Source organism: Vigna angularis, chromosome 3 (genome assembly GCF_016808095.1).
Source record: "Vigna angularis cultivar LongXiaoDou No.4 chromosome 3, ASM1680809v1, whole genome shotgun sequence".
Classification (NCBI taxonomy): Eukaryota; Viridiplantae; Streptophyta; class Magnoliopsida; order Fabales; family Fabaceae; genus Vigna; species Vigna angularis.
This window is the reverse complement of record NC_068972.1, coordinates 18,836,848-18,855,620: the sequence shown is the minus strand read 5'-3', so window position 1 is coordinate 18,855,620 and position 18,773 is coordinate 18,836,848. Positions and strand designations below refer to the sequence as shown.

General features: G+C 35.3%; 1 protein-coding gene and 1 long non-coding RNA gene across 2 annotated transcripts; both read right to left on the bottom strand.

Annotated features, from left to right (window-relative positions):
- Positions 1-362: 362 nt before the first annotated feature.
- On the bottom strand, positions 363-6,719 carry LOC108324127 (arginine biosynthesis bifunctional protein ArgJ, chloroplastic). The gene is made up of 17 exons (XM_017556962.2): positions 6,501-6,719; positions 6,171-6,275; positions 5,902-6,025; positions 5,757-5,830; positions 5,311-5,355; positions 5,081-5,131; positions 4,917-4,985; positions 4,691-4,749; positions 4,369-4,438; positions 3,541-3,621; positions 3,375-3,461; positions 2,999-3,121; positions 2,429-2,491; positions 1,615-1,692; positions 1,391-1,536; positions 706-776; positions 363-588 (listed from the first exon to the last, which is right to left on the bottom strand). The coding sequence occupies exons 1-17, from the start codon at positions 6,564-6,566 to the stop codon at positions 506-508; spliced, it is 1,395 nt and encodes a 464-aa protein (XP_017412451.1). The 5' UTR covers positions 6,567-6,719; the 3' UTR covers positions 363-505.
- A 9,073-nt stretch (positions 6,720-15,792) lies between these two features.
- Positions 15,793-18,163, bottom strand: LOC128196004 (uncharacterized). The gene is made up of 3 exons (XR_008248036.1): positions 17,756-18,163; positions 17,556-17,642; positions 15,793-15,988 (listed from the first exon to the last, which is right to left on the bottom strand). It is a non-coding gene; the product is annotated as an uncharacterized LOC128196004 (long non-coding RNA).
- Positions 18,164-18,773: the final 610 nt, after the last annotated feature.

The following is an 18,773-nucleotide window of genomic DNA, read 5'->3' as shown; positions in this document are numbered from 1 at the left end:
TTGGTATTCACTTCTAGATTATTCAATTCTAGTTGATATCCAGACATGCACTGCAATCAAAGTCAGACGAAAAACGAGGGGAAAAAACTTTATTCACTGCAGGGAACTCTCCGACTTCAGTCATCTAAAAGTTAATTTTTTTAATGTATTTTTAATGCGAAACAATGTATTATGTTTTATTCATAAGCTTGCCCCCAAATCTAAATTATAAGTTTATCTGAATGATGTCCTAAATATTTAAAAAATAAAAATGATTCAAATAAAATTATAGAAAATGTAGGGTTTTGTTTTCAATAAAAAACTGCAAATTTTTTTACTGAGTTTATTTATCAATAAGCACAATATAAAATTCAAATCAAATCTAAAAGGTCATCCAAGCCAATATCGTATATTCAAAATAATATCCCAAAATGAAATCAATATTAAAAAAAATTCTTAAATAATATCTAACTACATTATAATCCACTCCCCATCAGTAAATGTTAGTGTTCGGATTTTCATTTGGTTATGTTGTGTACTCAGCATTTATTTTAACGTAATCATAGCTTAAATCACAGCCCCAAGCTTGTCCACGTCCTGGTCCATTACCTGTAAATAGGAAATGAATATCAATCAGTATATATAATAATATAGGTGGGTTTTAATTCCATATGATTAAAAAAAGAAAACGAAAACAGTTTTACTACCCTTAGGGATATAACTTACCGACTGATATCTGAATTCTCACTGTGTCGTGAGTCTCCCCTGCTTTTCGGAGATAACTACTTGCCGCGTGCCTGCCACGATTACAAGCTTTAAGAGATTTGTATAATGAAGCACAACACATAATGCAAGCATAGGCAAATTCTATGTTGCAAGGACAAAGAAGACCCGTATATATAAAAAATCTCATAAAAATGTTCATGATCAGGTATTAGTTGGATGGAGGATGGATGAATAAAGTACATGATCGACATTTGTTAGCTATAAGAATCATTTTAGCAACTAAATCAGAATATTAAATTACAATTACTATTTTGATAAGATGAGGAAATAAACGATTCTCTTTCTGGAAGACAATCTGGCAATGATATATCAGAAAAATAAAACTCAATTCTTACACCAATCTCTTGCTACAAAATCCTAAAATGTTATTCTACCCAGCTTTCATTCTTGAGTTTTTTATTATGTGAAGCATATTAATAATTTGACTGTATGATTCACGTTCAAGAAAAGTGATACTCTCCACAGCATCAGAGATTGCACATTTACTAACTGGTATTGGAGGAAAAAGGTAATCGTTGGTGTCTGCACATGTTAAGGATTTACTAAGTAATTTGTTGGGGATAAAGTGTCAACTTTTTTACTAATTTGTCAGTGCAAGTAAAATAAAAAAAAAAAAAAGTCCTACCGGTCAAATAATTGTGGTTCCCCACCCTCCATTAATAAAATATCCCCCAGCTCCACCCTAAGTAAATCTTGATGGAATGAAACCCCAGAGTAACCAGCTGCAGCAGCAATGCGACCCCAATTGGGATCTCTACCATATATAGCAGCCTGATGAAAGATTATGTTAGATCATTATATATAGCCAGATTTCAATGGTAAGAGAAATCTTTAGTTCAACCATCATGCCTTTACAAGTGAAGATGATGCAACTGAACGTGCAACTTTTGCAGCTTCAGCTTCACTGTTTGCTCCAGTCACACTGACCTGCAAAATAAGATGGAATTGACGACGAGTAACAATGTCAAGCAAGATAAGTCCACATTTTCAATAAGCAACTACGTCAAAATAAAAAACACGTCTACCAAATTATACAGAAAAATAGACGATAAGAGTTGATGGAATATTTAAGTGACCACGCATAAAATCAGCAGCATGGCTTGTTTATCTTACAGAAAAGAAGCAATAGCAGATGTACGAATAAAAAGAATTGGCCTCCCTCTCTTTCCTTTTAAATTGCTCAATTCTACTTGGTCGTTAAATGGCAAATCTTATTTCTCCGCTGTCTCTTGGGGAGATTGTTTTACAGCTATAGGGTCTCTTTTCTCATTCCTGTTGTCATAGGCTATATCCTAATACGGTCTCAAAGATAAATCCATGTTATGACAGTTGGTTCTATCCAGACAGTCTCAGATCCACAACGGAAAAAGTGGTAATTAACTATACAAGTTGAAACACTTTCCATATTGGTCTCCAACTTGAAAAAAGCTTAGTCAAACCTGGCATGTTTATTCGTTAGTAACAAATTTTTAAATTCACGAGGTTCTTTGGAAACAAGGAGGCTGGATGAAACCGATTAAGTGTTCTCTTAAAGAGTAAAGATGTTTTCAATCAAGATTCATGCACGAGAAATGTAGAGAATTAATACTGGATGTGTAAGAGAACACAGCAGCACTAAATCAACAGTCATGCTGCACAAATATCCTTGACACAAAAAGCATACCTCAACGAGGCATGTTGCTCCCTCTCCATCCCAAGCTATTGATTTGGCAAGACCTTGCATTACCTGAAAATAACAAGAAATTTTCACATTTGGTGACAGATCACTTTTGAAGAATAAATTGCCTACTTCAAGTAAATCATGGAACAAGATCTAAAAGGAAAAAAAATTTAAAACATCACATTTGCTGCCATATCACTTTTGAAGAATAAATTAAATGCTTCAAGTAATTCATGGAACAAGATCTACAGAAAAGAAAGGATAATAAAAAGGAACATTCAGCCCTTTTTGCAGGCCTTTTTCTTCAATGAACGGGAGCAGGGGACTATATTATTTACAAGAAGGAACGGTGATAATGCATACATTGCCCCATGCATATTATCGAATATCTAATTCCAAATGAACTGTGACACTACCTCCAGCACAATGGTCATAGTACTTCATTTGCCAGTTTTACTAGAAAGGAAAATCTTCCGGCAAAAGTTAAGTACGTCACTAGATTAATTTCTTCAAAGGAAAAGAATAAAACTATTAGATGAAAAAATAATGAAACTGTACTAAGGTCAACTTTACCGCATCTAGGCATGCCTGAAGTTGAATAGCTTCATCACTGTCCAGAGAAGATATGCAACCTAGCCCAGACAACCCACTAGCCAAAGCAATGACAGTATCATTAGTACTAGTATCTCCATCTACCTGTAGAAAAACAATGTAAAAAAACATAAAAATCAATTACAATCCACAAAATGGGGACAAAAGCTTGGGAGATACACACCTTGCAAGAAATAAATTTTAATTCATTAAATTTGGAGAATTATTTTGACATACAATACTAGCAGTTTCAGTTGTGAAATTATAGCCAATTGTTTTTAGCATTTTAATTTAGGGAAACTAATGAAAATAAATTAACTGAATTCTTTATATCCAAAAAAGTGATAAAAACACATACAGTTATTTGGTTGAAACTTCGGCTTACAGCAACCTGCACCATCTTTCTCCAAACAGCATTGCTTACCCGAGCATCAGTTGTTATTACCTAGAGTAGATATAGTTCAAAGAACGAACTGGATAATCTATATATTCCAAATAAGAAAGAAGCATCAAATTAGATATACCCCAAGCATGGTAGCCATATTTGGGTGGATCATTCCAGAACCTTTTGCCATTCCGCCAACTCTGATCTTAGTTCCTCCAACCTAACCACCCCACAACAATAAGTAGAATAAGATTATTGCACTTTTTGTCAGTCTCCAAATTAGAAAAATAGAATTTGGGAATTAACTAGACATGTCTCACGAAATTAATTCCTAAACTGCATGAGCGGAGGTTTCTGTCTTATAAATTAGAGACTCATAGAATTATAGTGAGTTATCATACATATCAATGTATAAATCTCCACAAAAGTCAAATTGTTGGTCATTTTCCCATTAGCCCTATAACTTTCAGGCTGCTGACCCTATAGATATCCACAACTCATCCAAGTGAATTGAACAAGGCAAATTTATGATTTATCCGTAGGATTAAATACACCCATGCATGCTAATGTCAAATGTGTGTATTTATCAATATACATATTTGTGTGTGATATATACATACGTACATACATACATACATACATATGTATGTGTGCTTATAAAACAATAAGATTTAATAACTTATTTGGTCCCCACACATGCATAATTTTATGTTTAATCTCTGTACTAAAATTTTAATATTTTTAATCTATGTTCAAAGTTTTGGGAAATAAAAAAAAATTAAGTGTGTTATAGGGACTATAATAATGAGTTAAAAATGTGTCAAGGGACTAAAATGAGTAGTTTCTAAGCATAGAGACTAGAATGTAAAGATTGTGTCTCCATATGGACCAAATGAGTAATTTAAATAAAATATGAACTAGTTCTGTCAATTTAAAACAGGTGAGCAAAAAGGGTAACAAGTAATACCAGAGACTCAATTGCCACACTCTTGCTAACAAGATCTGTCGTGGTGATTGCAACAGCTGCAGAATCTGCCCTGTACGCAAGCTAATAAGATTTGATAATAAATTATTGAATGAAGGAAAATTAGACACAGCAAGTTTTGTTCAAAGTTATACACTTTTCAAAGAATAAGAAACCAAAATGGTGAAAGAAGGAACCAACAAGAAAACTACATGAATCCAGAGGTCATTTAATGATCACTGAAAAAAATGTGAGTTTCTTGACATGATTGTATCTTAACTATAAAAATTAAAAACTAAATAAATCACAAAAACACAGGAATTACCCCTCAACTGAAGATGACAGTGAATTCACTAGTGTGGGAAGTGAGTTTAAAAGTGCTCCCTGCAAATAAAATGGGAAGTATATGACATTGAAAACAAAAGAATTTAAGTTTGTTGGAATACTTTTCAACAGGCTCGTTGAGAATTTCGTGAATGCTTAGTCCATGTAACATAAAGCAATCTCGCAAAGGATACAATATAAAACCAATATGCAGTCTCTGCATTTACCTTCTTTATTCGTTGACCAATTACACCAGTCGACTCAACCAATACTTCCTCTGGCTTTATTTCCAGCAGCTACAATTAAGGAACATTTGCAGCAAACCGAAAAAACTCCTTGGACAAGGCCCAATATAAGCAAAATCAGTTTAACACGATGAAAGGATGGATACCTTAGCAAGGCTTTCCACGCATTGTACCACATCCTGGTAACCTTCTTTGCCCTGAAGTCATGAAAGGCCTCAACCACTATTTTTTATTTTTAAATTTCAGGAAAAAAGTTAAACGAACTAAGTTCATGGAAAAACATTCATGAATTCCATTACGTGACTGCACTTCAGTACACTAATTATTTAATACTACCCACAGGCTCACAAAACAGAAAATTTTTTTGACGACATACCGTAGCTGCATTTGCTTGACCTGCATTAGTCAACACGGCACGAGCCTGGAAAGTTGCAAAACTGATAAATTGGTAAGAAATCAAGCAAGGTATATTGAGTTTCAAAAGTGTAACAATGCAAACACGTTATGATACAGGAGTCTTAGCCGAAAGAAGCACAAACACCCATTCCCTAACACAAAAACCCGTTCATACATACAGAAATAGAGAATATAAGAAATCGCTGTACTTTTGTATTAGCTTTTGAGGAAACTCTATTATATAACTTCTGAAAAATTTGAAGTGCAAAGGGAAATTTTAATTTATAAGTGAGACTTTATTTTTGAATACTTTTTTTCATCTTGTATAAGTATTTATGGTGAAATTTATCCACTGATAATTATAGACAATGAAACTGCTTATTGAGAAAACAACGTAGCACAAGCTAGGGAAAAAAAGTCTCTTACAGTATTGGAAATATCTAACGTCCTTTGGCAGTACAACACGGGAGCAGCCGCAACCACGTTTGTAGTAAAAGATCCTGAAAGAAATTCAATTCGATAACGATCAGTTCACACAAAACGCAAAATTAGCATCTCTCAGAAAACGAACCTGCAGACACAGCATCAACATCGCACGTGACAAGCGCAAGATCGGGCTTCTCTCCTTTGGCACGCAAACCTCCGTATATTCCCGCAGCTTTGAACCCCTCCGCAGCAGTGACTCCACCAGGGATCTGAACAAATGCTCAAAATGAAACACTCAGATACGAATAAACAAAACAGAGTCAAATATTTTCGACCTCAAGCTACAATGACAAAAACAGTAATATCGTAACACTGTGGCGTCTTACAAAAAATTTCCAGTGGTCAGAAAGATACCTGGTTCCAAGGTCCTTCGGGGAGAAAAATTGGAGCGGCCGGTATGTAATTCGCATTTGTTGAAGCAGCACGAATCCTTATATCGCGTGCGGAGGAATTAAACGCCTGAAAAAGTGGTTAATTGAAAAATGAGTTTTCTCGGAGAGTCTAGGAAATCGAATGTACATTGAAGATCATCAACGGAACGAGCATCGATGATCAGAAGACCAAGAGAGAGAGAGAGAGAGAGAGAGAGAGAGAGAGAGAGAGAGAGAGAGAGAGAGAGAGAGAGAGAGAGAGAGAGAGAGAGAGAGAGAGAGAGAGAGAGAGAGAGAGAGAGTGAAGAGTGACCATGGTGTTTGGGGAAGATGCGAAGTGAAAGTGCAGGAAAAGGTGCTGAGGAATGCAGGAATACATTTTTTAGTGGTGTAAGGTTTTAGGGTTTTAGGGCCTTAGCGGTTTGATTTTGATGAGAAACTGTATGTAGCTAATGCTCAGAGTTTGGGGATGACAGAGGATCTCCACTACAGCGGGTAAAGTAAATTTCAGAACCGGAATTTTGTAAAAGAACTTCTACTCAACACATGTTAAGTGACATGAACAGAATTTTGAAGTTAAAATAATACTTTTCAGTTTATAAATATAAAAGTATAAATTAAAAATTATGACCATATAAATCTTATAAAGCTTTTGTATTAAAGTAAAATTTGATAAGAAAAAGTTAAATACCTTTAACTTTTAAACTATTTTTATTAATATTTTTTAAAATTTTAAATATATTTTTTAATTAATATTAAAAAAATATATCGAATAGGATAACCAAATCAAGTATTATAAAGGCTTAATACCTCTTTTTGTCCCTCTTTAGAAGGGAATTGTTCAATGTCGTCCTACCTTTTTCAAAAAGTTCAATATGGTCCCACGTTGTGAAAAAAGTGTCCAATTTAATCCTTTTTGGTCACGGCGTTAAATATTTAACGATCCTGCTGACAGAGTGGACTGATGTGTGCAACGTGGCTTTTTACCTTGGTAACGTGGCAGTGACAGTGTTTGTCATTAACTGAGAACATGGCAGTGGGCAGTGCAGTGATTAAAATTGTGAGCGTTAGGGTTTGGTTTGGGTAATTCCAAATCGCGATTTGAGGATTGAGAATGGGTTCCCAAGGGTGTTCTTCGTTTTCGAAAAGCTGGGCCAAAGGATCTTCTGGTTCGTCCCATGGTGGTGCTTGTAGGGGAGGTGGGTTAATCCCTACTTGTTACTGTGGTGATATTGCAGTAATGAAAGTGGCCAAAACTACGAAGAATGCTGGGAGAAATTTTTGGGGTTGTCCTCATTACAAGGTTTGAAGTATACCCTTCTCAGTTAATGTTTTGTTTAGTTGATTTGATGGATTTGTTCATACATTCCCTAACATGGTGAATAACAGGGTGGATCTTCAATTGGGAACTGCTGTAACTTTTTCAAGTGGTGTTGTGAAGACAACGTGGATGAAAAAGATTGCACAATTCTGAAGAGAATAAGTGAGCTGGAAAATGCAGTGAAGGATTTGCAGAAAATCCAGAAAATGATGAAGTTGTTAGTTGTAGCTTTGTGTGTGTGTATTGTGGTTGACCTTGTAATTTTGAAGTTGTGGTTAGGTTGATTTAGTTAGATCGTGAATTTGGGTGTTTGTTATAAGTTGACTTAATACCTGTTATGTATTTGGATGCTTGAAAAAAGTACGTTGACAATGCGAAGGTGTTTTGGTTGGTGTAACATCAGTTATGCAATGCAATGTAGAAAATGTTCGAATCAGTCCCCCATTTGGTTTAAAAATGTTGGAACAGGTCAACCCAATAATGCATATGACTGAGGACTAATGGCACATATTACAAATCTAAATACAAGTTTTGACCAAAACATGATGAAAGCACTTTGATTCATTAAATAAAGGCAGTACAAGTTTGTCACCAAAGTACATGATATTGAATACATATAACCTCCAATTCATCTAAAGAGACAATACATGTCTGTTACCAAAATAAAGACAGTACAATACATAATAAACCAATTCATCTATCTATCTATCTTTTCTTCTGACTCTGAATTTTAGTGGACGGGATGATTGAGAAGTTGGAGGTGGCTGGGTTGGTTGTGTTGTTTCTGGTGACTGGGTTGTTTGTGTTGGCTGGGTTGCTTCTGGTGGGTGGTTTGCTTCTGCTGGTTGGGGCCGTAAAGGGCATTTATTCCTGTTGTGCTTTGTCTGACGACAAATGGTACACTTTTTCCTATGCCCTCCAACACGCATTTGAGTGTCGTCCTTAGTTAACTCCCATGCCTCCAACTTGCGTTTTTTCTTTGGCCTCACAGGCATCTTCCTTATCAGTGGTGGTAGAACATCATTGAAATTTGAGGTTTGCCATAGTTGGGGACCATTGAGTGGAAAAATTATGGAGGCATACACCTCTTCATATGTGGATCTTCTGAAGCAAGTGGGTATAAAATTTTCTGGATGAACATTACAGTAATTCATTGCTGCAATTGCATGACAGCATGGGATGCCACTGATCATCCATTTTCTGCAGCTACAGTTTTTAGTGTCCAGATCCACTGTGAACTTGTTCCCAACAGATGAAGTGTGCCTAACCTCAAAAATCTTTCATGCAGCCCATCTGAAAGAAATAAAGCACATCAATGAACGTAAATAACAAAATGTATATAAATTGTGGTGATAAGATTACCTTGGCAGCCAAAATCTAGACAAATTACATTCTTTCTGAAGCCTCTTCTTTATCTTTGGGCATATTGTGAAGTCCATAGATGCCACCTTGCTTCTGTTTGTGGCCCACCTTTTCATGAGATACACTCTGATATCCTCCATCATTGTGATAATTGGTTTTCCTCTTGCATGAATGAGGACACTGTTGAAAGCTTCAGTGATGTTGTTATCAAGGGTATCACACATTGGTTGAGCTGTGAAGCGAGACCTTGACCAAAACCTGTTGAAAAAAAATAATTCTCAAATGGGTTACAATGCATCTGTGACAATAACGTGTATATAATGGGTTACCTTGGGGGAATGGCTATGAGGTATTTATATGTTGTAATAACGTGTATATAATGAATCTCATTCTCATCATTTTCTAAGATAGTTGCTTAGTCCACCCCATGCACAACATACAGGTTCACTTCCCCTAAATACTTAGCCACATTAATCATGTTCATAGCTCCTTTATCATTCTCAACCTTATGTAGAACATGTTGGACACTGTAATATAATTCTTCTACTTGCATGTATCCCATATGGTTAAGTGAACCTAATACTCCAAAATAACACCATTTATCGGGGTCTACGTCCTAATTAACTATCTCCCCGCCTATATAATTAAAGGGGACTTCTTTGATCAAGGTCCCACCATGGTGGACCACTACCCGAAACATGTCATCAGACATCCCTACCCGAACCCTGCAAATGCAAACAGGGGACCACTAATTTCAGTTAAAATAAGACCTATGGGACCACTATCATGCATATAAAGAAGACAACTTTTCACAGAAAACAATTTCACCCATAGTTAAACCCCCCTCAAACGCGACAACAATGAAAACATTTTCGAAAAAAGACAACAATGAAAACATTTTCGAAAAACCTCTAACCTGATTTGATTTGCGGAATTGAATTTCCTCTGCAAATTTCACCTTCAAGATCACCAAATTTAGATTTCAAGGTCCTCCAAAGTGCTTATCCCCAAATCGCGATTTGGAATTACCCAAACCAAACCCTAACGCTCACAATTTTAATCACTACACTGCCCACTGCCACGTTCTCAGTAATTGTCACTGCCACATTACCAAGGTAAAAAGCCGCGTTGCACACATCAGTCCACTCTGTCAGCAGGATCGTTAAATATTTAACGCCGTGACCAAAAAGGATTAAATTGGACACTTTTTTCACAACGTGGGACCATATTGAACTTTTTGAAAAAGGTAGGACGACATTGAACAATTTCCTTCTAAAGAGGGACAAAAAGAGGTATTAAGCCTATTATAAAATATGTTTAAAATATTAAATAAATTTAATAAAAAAAATTATATTCACATATTTTTAAATTAAACTAAAATTTAGAAAAAAAAATTAATTCTAATTCTCACTTTAAGTTATTTAAAAAATATATATAAAATACTGCCTAATTCATTTAAAAGAACTTTTTATTGGTCTTGATGGGGATGCTTCAAAGGTGCTTGATGGCTGCGCAGATTTTCCAGCCAGGGCAAAGTTGAGAATCTCATTTTATTCTGACAGCAGTTACGCTTGCTTATTTCAAACAAAAGAAAATAATGAAGAGCAAAGGAAAAAAAAGAAACAAAAGAAAGCACTCAAACCAGAAGATAAAATTTTTGAAAAACTGAAGAACGAAAATAAATTTCAAACGTTTATTTTTCACAAATAACGAAAAAATTTGTACGATTATACCGTAAATACGAATTTATATTATGGTATAATAGTAATATTATAATATATTCATAATAATTGGATATTCTGAATGTTATAAAAATATGATAAACATTATTTTCATAAGTATTTATTTTAAGAATTAAGTTATGTCACGTCCCATTAATGTCTGTGCTGAGTCACCACTGTGCTCCCATAAATGCACCTCGCCACACGTGCACCTCCACTGACACGCCATCACACCCACTCTGCATGCGACTGCCAAGTGTCGTGTTGGAACATTCTAAAACCTTAATGGAATCCAAGTGGCAGCAGGCGAGTGGACGTTCGTCCTAAGTGGGGAGAGAAATTAATTTTCAGAAAAACTCTTTCCCCACTCTACTGCACACTTCGTCTTCTTCCCCAAACTCTGAATTTTCAAATCCTCCATCATCTCTCTAGAACCTCCCAAACTTCTCTCTACTGTAACTCATCAAGCTCTTCTCCGTTCACGTTTCAGCACCGTAGGAACGTTCCCTGCACCGCGAGCTTCATTTCAAACCGAACAACTTCCAGTTCTGGTAAGTTTCACTGGACGCTCGTTTCTGGAGTTCCTGTAACTGTATTCAGTTGCATGCAACGGTGTAGGCTAAGCCCTTCGTTTTCCATTGGTTAGTTTAGTTGGAGAGCTTAAGGGAAACGAGGAGAAAGCTTCTTTTAGACGAGTCAAGACCCACTCTTTAGGACGTTCGCTACTGAATCCGGGTAAGGGAAGCTTATTGTGATTTAATTTATACTATGTGTCGTATGCATGTTCGATATGGATTGTATGCATGAGATGTATGCTGATGTATTAGTTATGAACGATCGCTGTTGCAATGAATGAATATGGTATGCATTGGTTGATTCGTATGCTGATGGTTGCTTGGTATAAATGATTAATGAGAATCTTATATAGTATGTAATTTGATATTTGGATATGATGTATAAAGTATGAACTGATGTATGATAATATGAATTCTGTAATGTATGAGATTTATGGTGGAAATAAATTATAAGATATGAATCGTATGAAAAATGTGAAGTTGTTGTAGATGGAAAATCTGGAAAATATAATAGTTCTTACTTTGATAATGCACGCTCGTCATCGAACGGTCTTCTACCGTTCGGTTTTCCCTGAAAATGATTTAGAGTAGGAATTCTTTCATTTGGAAAGGATTCGGCTTAAGAACGAGCGTCCCCTTGTGAAAGTCTAGGTTTGAGCGTTCGGCTCATCCTAGTAGTGACCAACAATTAAATAATTAAACTCAAATTGTACCGCTCGGTCTTATATCGAGCGTTCGTTTTAATTAGTGCTCGGTCATCTATTGAGCGTTCGTCCTAAGTGGCGCTCGGTCTCAGACCGAACGCTCGTCCTTTTCGTAAAGTGCAACGAGCGATAATAACGTTCGTCCTGAATTCCCATAAGCGTTCGTCATAAATTTAAATAGCGTTCGTCCAATATATTTAGTGACGTTCGTCCAAGTCTTCTGTGACGTTCGTCCAAAAATTCATTAAACGCCTACCTTCGCGCTCGGTCATTGACTGGAGGTTTGTCCCCTGAATTAAATCGTGTTCGGTTATTTTATCCAAATAAGTCGTGATGTATCTATCCCTTGGATTCTTGTCAGAGTCATTGAACTTAAATTATTCTAAGTACTTTCCGATCGTAATAGAGTTAGTTCATTTAACTAATTCAAAGAAGTCTTTCTCGGTCTCGCCCTCGACGTTCGTCCTTGTTATGAAGAGGAGTGAACGTTCGTCTTTTTAAGAAAGTGGAACATAGAATGAAAATGTATTCAAGAGGATAAATTAAGATGTGCGAACACTATGAGAACTGAAATTGTGATTTTGGATTTGAACGAGCGTTCCAGGGTGGAACGACTCTTGAATGGATATTGAGATTTGTAAGTATGAACGTGGTAAGCTTAGATGGTGATCCATCCTGATATTCCGTGAGTGCCCGTTCTCAAGTAGAGAGGAGCATGTCATGTGTGGGAATGGCAGGAGGTCTAGTCCATAACTGTAACTTGGACAGAACAGACTAACCTTAGGTGGCTACTGATGAGCATTCCAGTTACCCCACCTGAGTGCACGGACGCCTTAGCTACACAGGATTCATACAGTCCGGACGGTCGGTCTAGTATCAGGATTTTGGATGAAATTTACGTATGAATTGAATGTATATGTTGTGAACTTACTTGCTGGAATTGATATGTATGAAATGTATGTTTTGGCTTGAATTAAATTCAATAAGCTTACCCTGTGTCTCTTTCTTGTGTTGTCGTTCGTCCTTGAACCTTCGTTTTGTCTATGCAATGATCATCCGTGTGGATGTGAGCAGACGGAGAGGCGTTACTGGAAGAAACACTGGAAGAAGAAAATTTGGAGGACGCCAATCTCGTAGAAGTAGAAGTGAAGGCCGAACAGTAAGGGCGTTCGGTTTTTAGATAGCGTAGTTAGAATAACGAGCGGCTGTGAGCGAGCACTCTTTCTGTTTGTGTAAATATTAGGACGTTCGGTAGTAGTTTTGTAAACCGTTCGTCCTCTTTTATTTTGTGAACGCTCGTTGAGTTATGTACATTAACGACCGTTCGGCCTCTTTCGTTAGTGTTGTTCCCTTTGTTTAAAACTGTTTTGAATTATTAATATATGTGATTATTCTAAGTATATAGTTGATGACTGTATAATTTTGAGATGTTACAAGTTAAGTGTTATAAAAGTTAGTAAAAAATGCCACTAAGAACCATAATTAAGAGCGAAAATAATGACACCATTATGACTTTTGCATCCATAATTGGCGTATTCTAAATGTTATAAAAATGTGATAAACATTGTTTTTTGAAGTATTTTTTTCACTTAATACAATGAAATGACTTCGGAAGGCATAAGAACTAGTTAGGTGCTGTAATTATTCCAATATGACTTTTGCACCCATAAAGGTGTTGCCATCAAGTTTTCAACGGGGGTACACAACAATGTCCAGGTTGTCAAAGCAACAAGTAATTGAAAATGTCTACGACAATTCGATGAATCCTTCTAACAAATTGTCTACCCTAATGTAAGAAATTGAAACATTTCTTCCTGGTTTCAAATACCAATTAAATACACAACTAATAAGTAATGGAGAGGAGGTCCTGCAAAATCAAGTTTATTTCACAATACTCTTATGGACCTTCAAACCATGGGTACTCTTCTAGTACAAGATGGGAGGAACAGGACACTTTAATTGATTTGCTATAGGTGAAACAACAACTGTTTTGTTCTTTTTCCTTAAAATACTCAAGAGGCATTTTATACCTAAAATAACTTGTGTTTAATTTTAGATCGTCATAACTCTATCAATGCAACATTCACAAAATCGAGAAATGATTGAGTGAAGGAACTCGAGTGCATGTGTATTGCATTCGACATATTGTATAACATTTCATTAGAAGATTTAAGAATCAAATTCTAAAGAAGGATCTTGTCAATATGAGTAAGTACTTTACTTTTCAAAATCACGTTTAATTGTATGTAATCTTCATTATTTTTTCCAAATTTAATCACTATAATTTTTTTAATCATATGTGTAGCATACACAGTGACTGAGTCCATATGTAACTATTATTACAACATCATAAGAGCAACCAATTTGGAATCACCAAGTTAGATTGACAAAATATCATGACATCAATGAGCACTTGTTTATGAGGATAGAAGATGGAGTCACTTCACAACTAATTTAATCGAAGTAATCAATTCAGTCATGAAGAAAACACAAAATTTACCAATCTCTTCCATAGTGTTAGCCACATACACCAGATGCAACTTTTTAACAAAAAGAGGGAAGCAAATAACTACAATGATAAATGATGGTCATTTCTATTTTGAAATTGCTACTAAGGGGCTAGAAAATGGTTATTCAAAATCAAACACACATAGGGTGGTTGAATTTGATATAAATACCACAAGATTAAGAATGGAGGAGATGGTCAGCCCAAGAAAAATTTGACCTCTAGGTAAATTTGTCGTCAGGTTGGATGAATGTGGTGTAATTGTGGGAAGTTTCAAAAACCTCATCTACCATGTTCTTATGTCTTAGCAGTTTGTAAACATGTTCACTACAACTTCAACATGTATATCAGTCTACACTATATAGGTTAAATGTGGTCATGAAAGTGTATGATAATATGTTTGGGGAACTAAGACATGAAGATTATTGACCACCACACCAAAACCCACAACTTTGGTCAAATTCAACCACAAAAAAAAACATAAAAGATATACCAAAATTGTTTAGAATCGGAACCAAAATGGATATCAAAGAAAGAGAACACCTAAGGAAGTGTTCATAGTGACAAACATAAGAACACACAAGAAATCATTATTCTCACAATTTTAACATTAAAGGATCCACGCCCATAATTAAGTGTTTTCAACTTTTATAATTTCTTTCTTCAATAAATAAAAATTCTATTGATTTATACGTTTTTCATTTTTCAAAAGCTTGTCTAATTAACTTTATAACAAAATTTTATACAAATAATATTAAAAAAATTTCTACCATTCTTTTAATAATTAAACACTTGTTAATTTTTAAAAATTAATTTCTAAAATCAATCAATACTTTATTATTTTTAACGTACACCTCTATTAATAATTTTTACTAACATTTCTTAAAAACAAAAGTTGAAGCAAAACAAATTTTGCTTTTCTAAATATTATTAAGTCAATTTATTTCAATAAATAATTTCACTTTTTAAAATATATATTTACTTTGTTTAACTTCATTATTATTAACCTTATTTGTTTCAATAAAAATTTACCAAATTATAAATTATAAATAACCAATACTTTTTTTACCCACAAATCTTTTAATGACTTTTACTAACTTTTCTTACAAACCAAATTACAACTAAAACAATTCTTAATTTTCTTTTTCTTTATCTTAATTTATTTCAATAAAAATAAATAAATATTAAAATAAAAATTCATCTTATAAATAAATTTCATTTTCTTAAATCATCAAGTCATCTACTTTATATAAATAAAAATTAATAAAAAATATCATATAAATCAAATTCATATTTTAAACCATCAGGTCATCTACTTTATGTAACATTCCAAAAATACAGTATAAAACCATATACGAGAATCATCATATTTCAATAATACTACAGACCAGTTCTACACAGAACGAGATACGATTATGGCCGAACGGCCTTACACAATAACAGGGGATTTAAAAACTAACGCTAGCTACTGCTAGATCGAACGTTTACCAAAATATACTAATGCCGCCCGGTCTTTACAAAAGGTAAAGCCAACACCAGACCGAACGCTCTCAAGGTTCGGCCTTCACTTCCGTTGCGTCTTCCAATACTTCTTCCAGCAGCTCTTCTCCTTCTACTCACATCCACACGGATGATCATTGCAACATGACAACGACAGGACGTACAACACAGGTAAAAATGATAAACAGGGTAAGCTTATGTAATTTAATTCATTCCATAACAACATATAACAATCATAAATAAATTAACAACACTCAATTCATCAAGGCATGCAAAGGACGACCATTTGACTCTGATTGTCCGGACTGTATGAATCTTGTGTAGCTACGACGTTCGTGCACCCGGGTGATGTAGTAACTGGGATACCCTCAACAGCTGCCACCCGAGGTTGATCCGTTCCGTCCAAGTTAACCTTATGGACTAGGACCTCCTGTCATTCCCACACGTGACTTACTCCTCTCTACATGAGAACGAGTAATCATGGAATATTAGGATGAACGCCCGCTAAGCTTTGCCCACATTTATACTTTACCAATCAATAACCACTTTCTGAGATATTCCTCCCTGGAATACTCGTTCATAATCAAACTATTTCATACACTTCACATTTCAAATTCTCTCATACTTTATCATCCACATATTCAAATGAAATAAGATCATACGTTCTTTTCATAGCCCAAGTACGACTGGTATAACGCTTCTTAGAAACTAACAAGACTGAGCGTTACTCATCTACTTCAATAAACAGACTCCTAAGAGTTCAACCTGGACGCCACGAAGCCTAGGCCGAGTACTAAGACTCTAGGCCGAACACCTTTTAAAGACCAACAGTGATTTACACTAAATACTAATACTGATGAAAAACTATGGAGTAACGAACGCTATCTAGTTTGAATGAAGACTCTGATTCTAAGCACAGTAATAATATATTACAGAAAACAAGACCCAACGCTTGGTTTAAGACCGAGCCTTATAGAAATCGAACACTATAGGACGAGCGCTAGTCCAAGACCAAGTGATTATCAGGAACGAGCGCTACTGAGACTGAACGCTTTGTCTAAGACCGATCACTAATAAACTTACATAAAACGAATGAATTTATATATATACAATTGAGCCACCACTTATTCTGAATGAAAAAGAACGATAACGTCTACTACCGTAAAGAGTATATAACACATTAACTAAACTGTTTAGGAAGTCTAAAGAAGAACTACACTTAGGCTGAACACTCATATATATACATATCTACTATTATAACACGCTCTTCATTAACGAAATCCTTTCTAGAAGAAGAACTTAATATGAACGGATGCTCAATGACAACTGAACGATGAATACAAACTCTCGGTCTTAGTTTATTCATATATAATACTACAGAAAGACTCTTAAACACTATCCCTAATGCATGATAATTCAAGTAAGACCATACACTCCCAAGAAGAACTGAACGTTCGCTAATGACGCTCGACCATACTATCACCTTTGCTCAGAATACTACGGTTCGAAGATTAAACTTTATCCCAACTCAGTTCACAGCGTATATCATACGTCCATCCACACATCCAAACAAGCAGTACAATCATATTTCATACTCATAAAAAATCAAACAACGTATCATGCAAGCATACAAACATTCAACACAACAATCTAAATCAAATTATATAAGCTTTCCTTACCTCGACACGTAACCGAACGCTCAACTATGCAGAATTAGAGCTCCCTACTACCAAGACTTAACGTCCGACGGCCACGTTTTAGGAATACTGAACCACATAGAAAACCATAAATGCTTAGAATAATACTACCCACTCAGGCGACCAGAACTAGACGGTTGCATGCGAGTCTAAACGAACGTGCTTAAAGAGAAAGAACTCACCAGCTCAGAATCACAAACCCATCGGTTTAACTGGAAGCTCTTGACGCCGGGAGTGTTCCAGCGATGCCTGAGAGGTGATTGGAAGAAGAAATGGAGAGGTTTTCTTAGAGAGAAGGAGGAGATTTTAGAGAGAAGGAGGAGAAAAGAGTTTCAGCAGTTTGAAGAAGAAGGAAGACATGTAGAGAAGTGGCACGTTATTTGAAATTTGGCCTTAAATACTGTCGTCACCTAAAACGAACGGTCACTCTCCTGCAGTCACCTGTTTTCCACTAACTGAGACACTCACCCCCTTCTTGACACATGGATCCCACTACTTGAGGTTTTGGGTGCGTTTGAATGGGTCTGACACTTTACCTAAATAAAAGTAGGCTTAATACCCTATTTTGTCCACAGTTTCGCTCGAAGATGTCAAATTAGTCCATCCTTTAAAAAATGCGTCAATTACGTCCTCACTTAATAAAATTTGCATAAATGAAATCCCTTCCGTTAAATCCGTACAAACGGCGTTAATTTGCATCAATGAAATTTTATTAACGCCATTTGTACGGATTTAACGAAAGGGATTTAATTGATGCAAATTTTATTAAGTGAGGACATAATTGACGCATTTTTTAAAGGATGGACTAATTTGACATTTTTGAGCGAAACTGGGGACAAAATAAGGTATTAAGCCATAAAAGTATATTATAAAATATTACTTTGGAAAATCCAACCATAAATATAAGTACTGTTTCATCTTATAAAAATATACCATTTTATATTTTTCACTCATAAATTTTTATTATTTTTGAAGTAGAAAAAAAATCTCAGAATTCGATTCTCTCAAAACCAAATTGGGACTGGTATTCAATTCAAATTATACATTATGAAAGTTCATAATTCAGTTCCCTAAAACCCGTAAGCTAAAAGAAAAAGTGTACTATGACTATAAATATCATGTACAATATGCATCTAGGGAATTGAAACGCCATGTATGCTATGCAGGAAAAAAAAAAAGCATTTCCCTCAGCATATCTAA

Excerpts from the sequence above, each read along its gene's own strand:
- LOC108324127 (XM_017556962.2), bottom strand. The coding sequence starts at position 6,566 with ATGTATTCCTGCATTCCTCAGCACCTTTTCCTGCACTTTCACTTCGCA. Across the intron at positions 3,462-3,540 it reads ATATGGCTACCATGCTTGGG|GTAATAACAACTGATGCTCG; the intron begins GTATATCTAATT and ends TATCTACTCTAG. Across the intron at positions 3,122-3,374 it reads GAAGTTTCAACCAAATAACT|GTAGATGGAGATACTAGTAC; the intron begins GTATGTGTTTTT and ends GTTTTTCTACAG.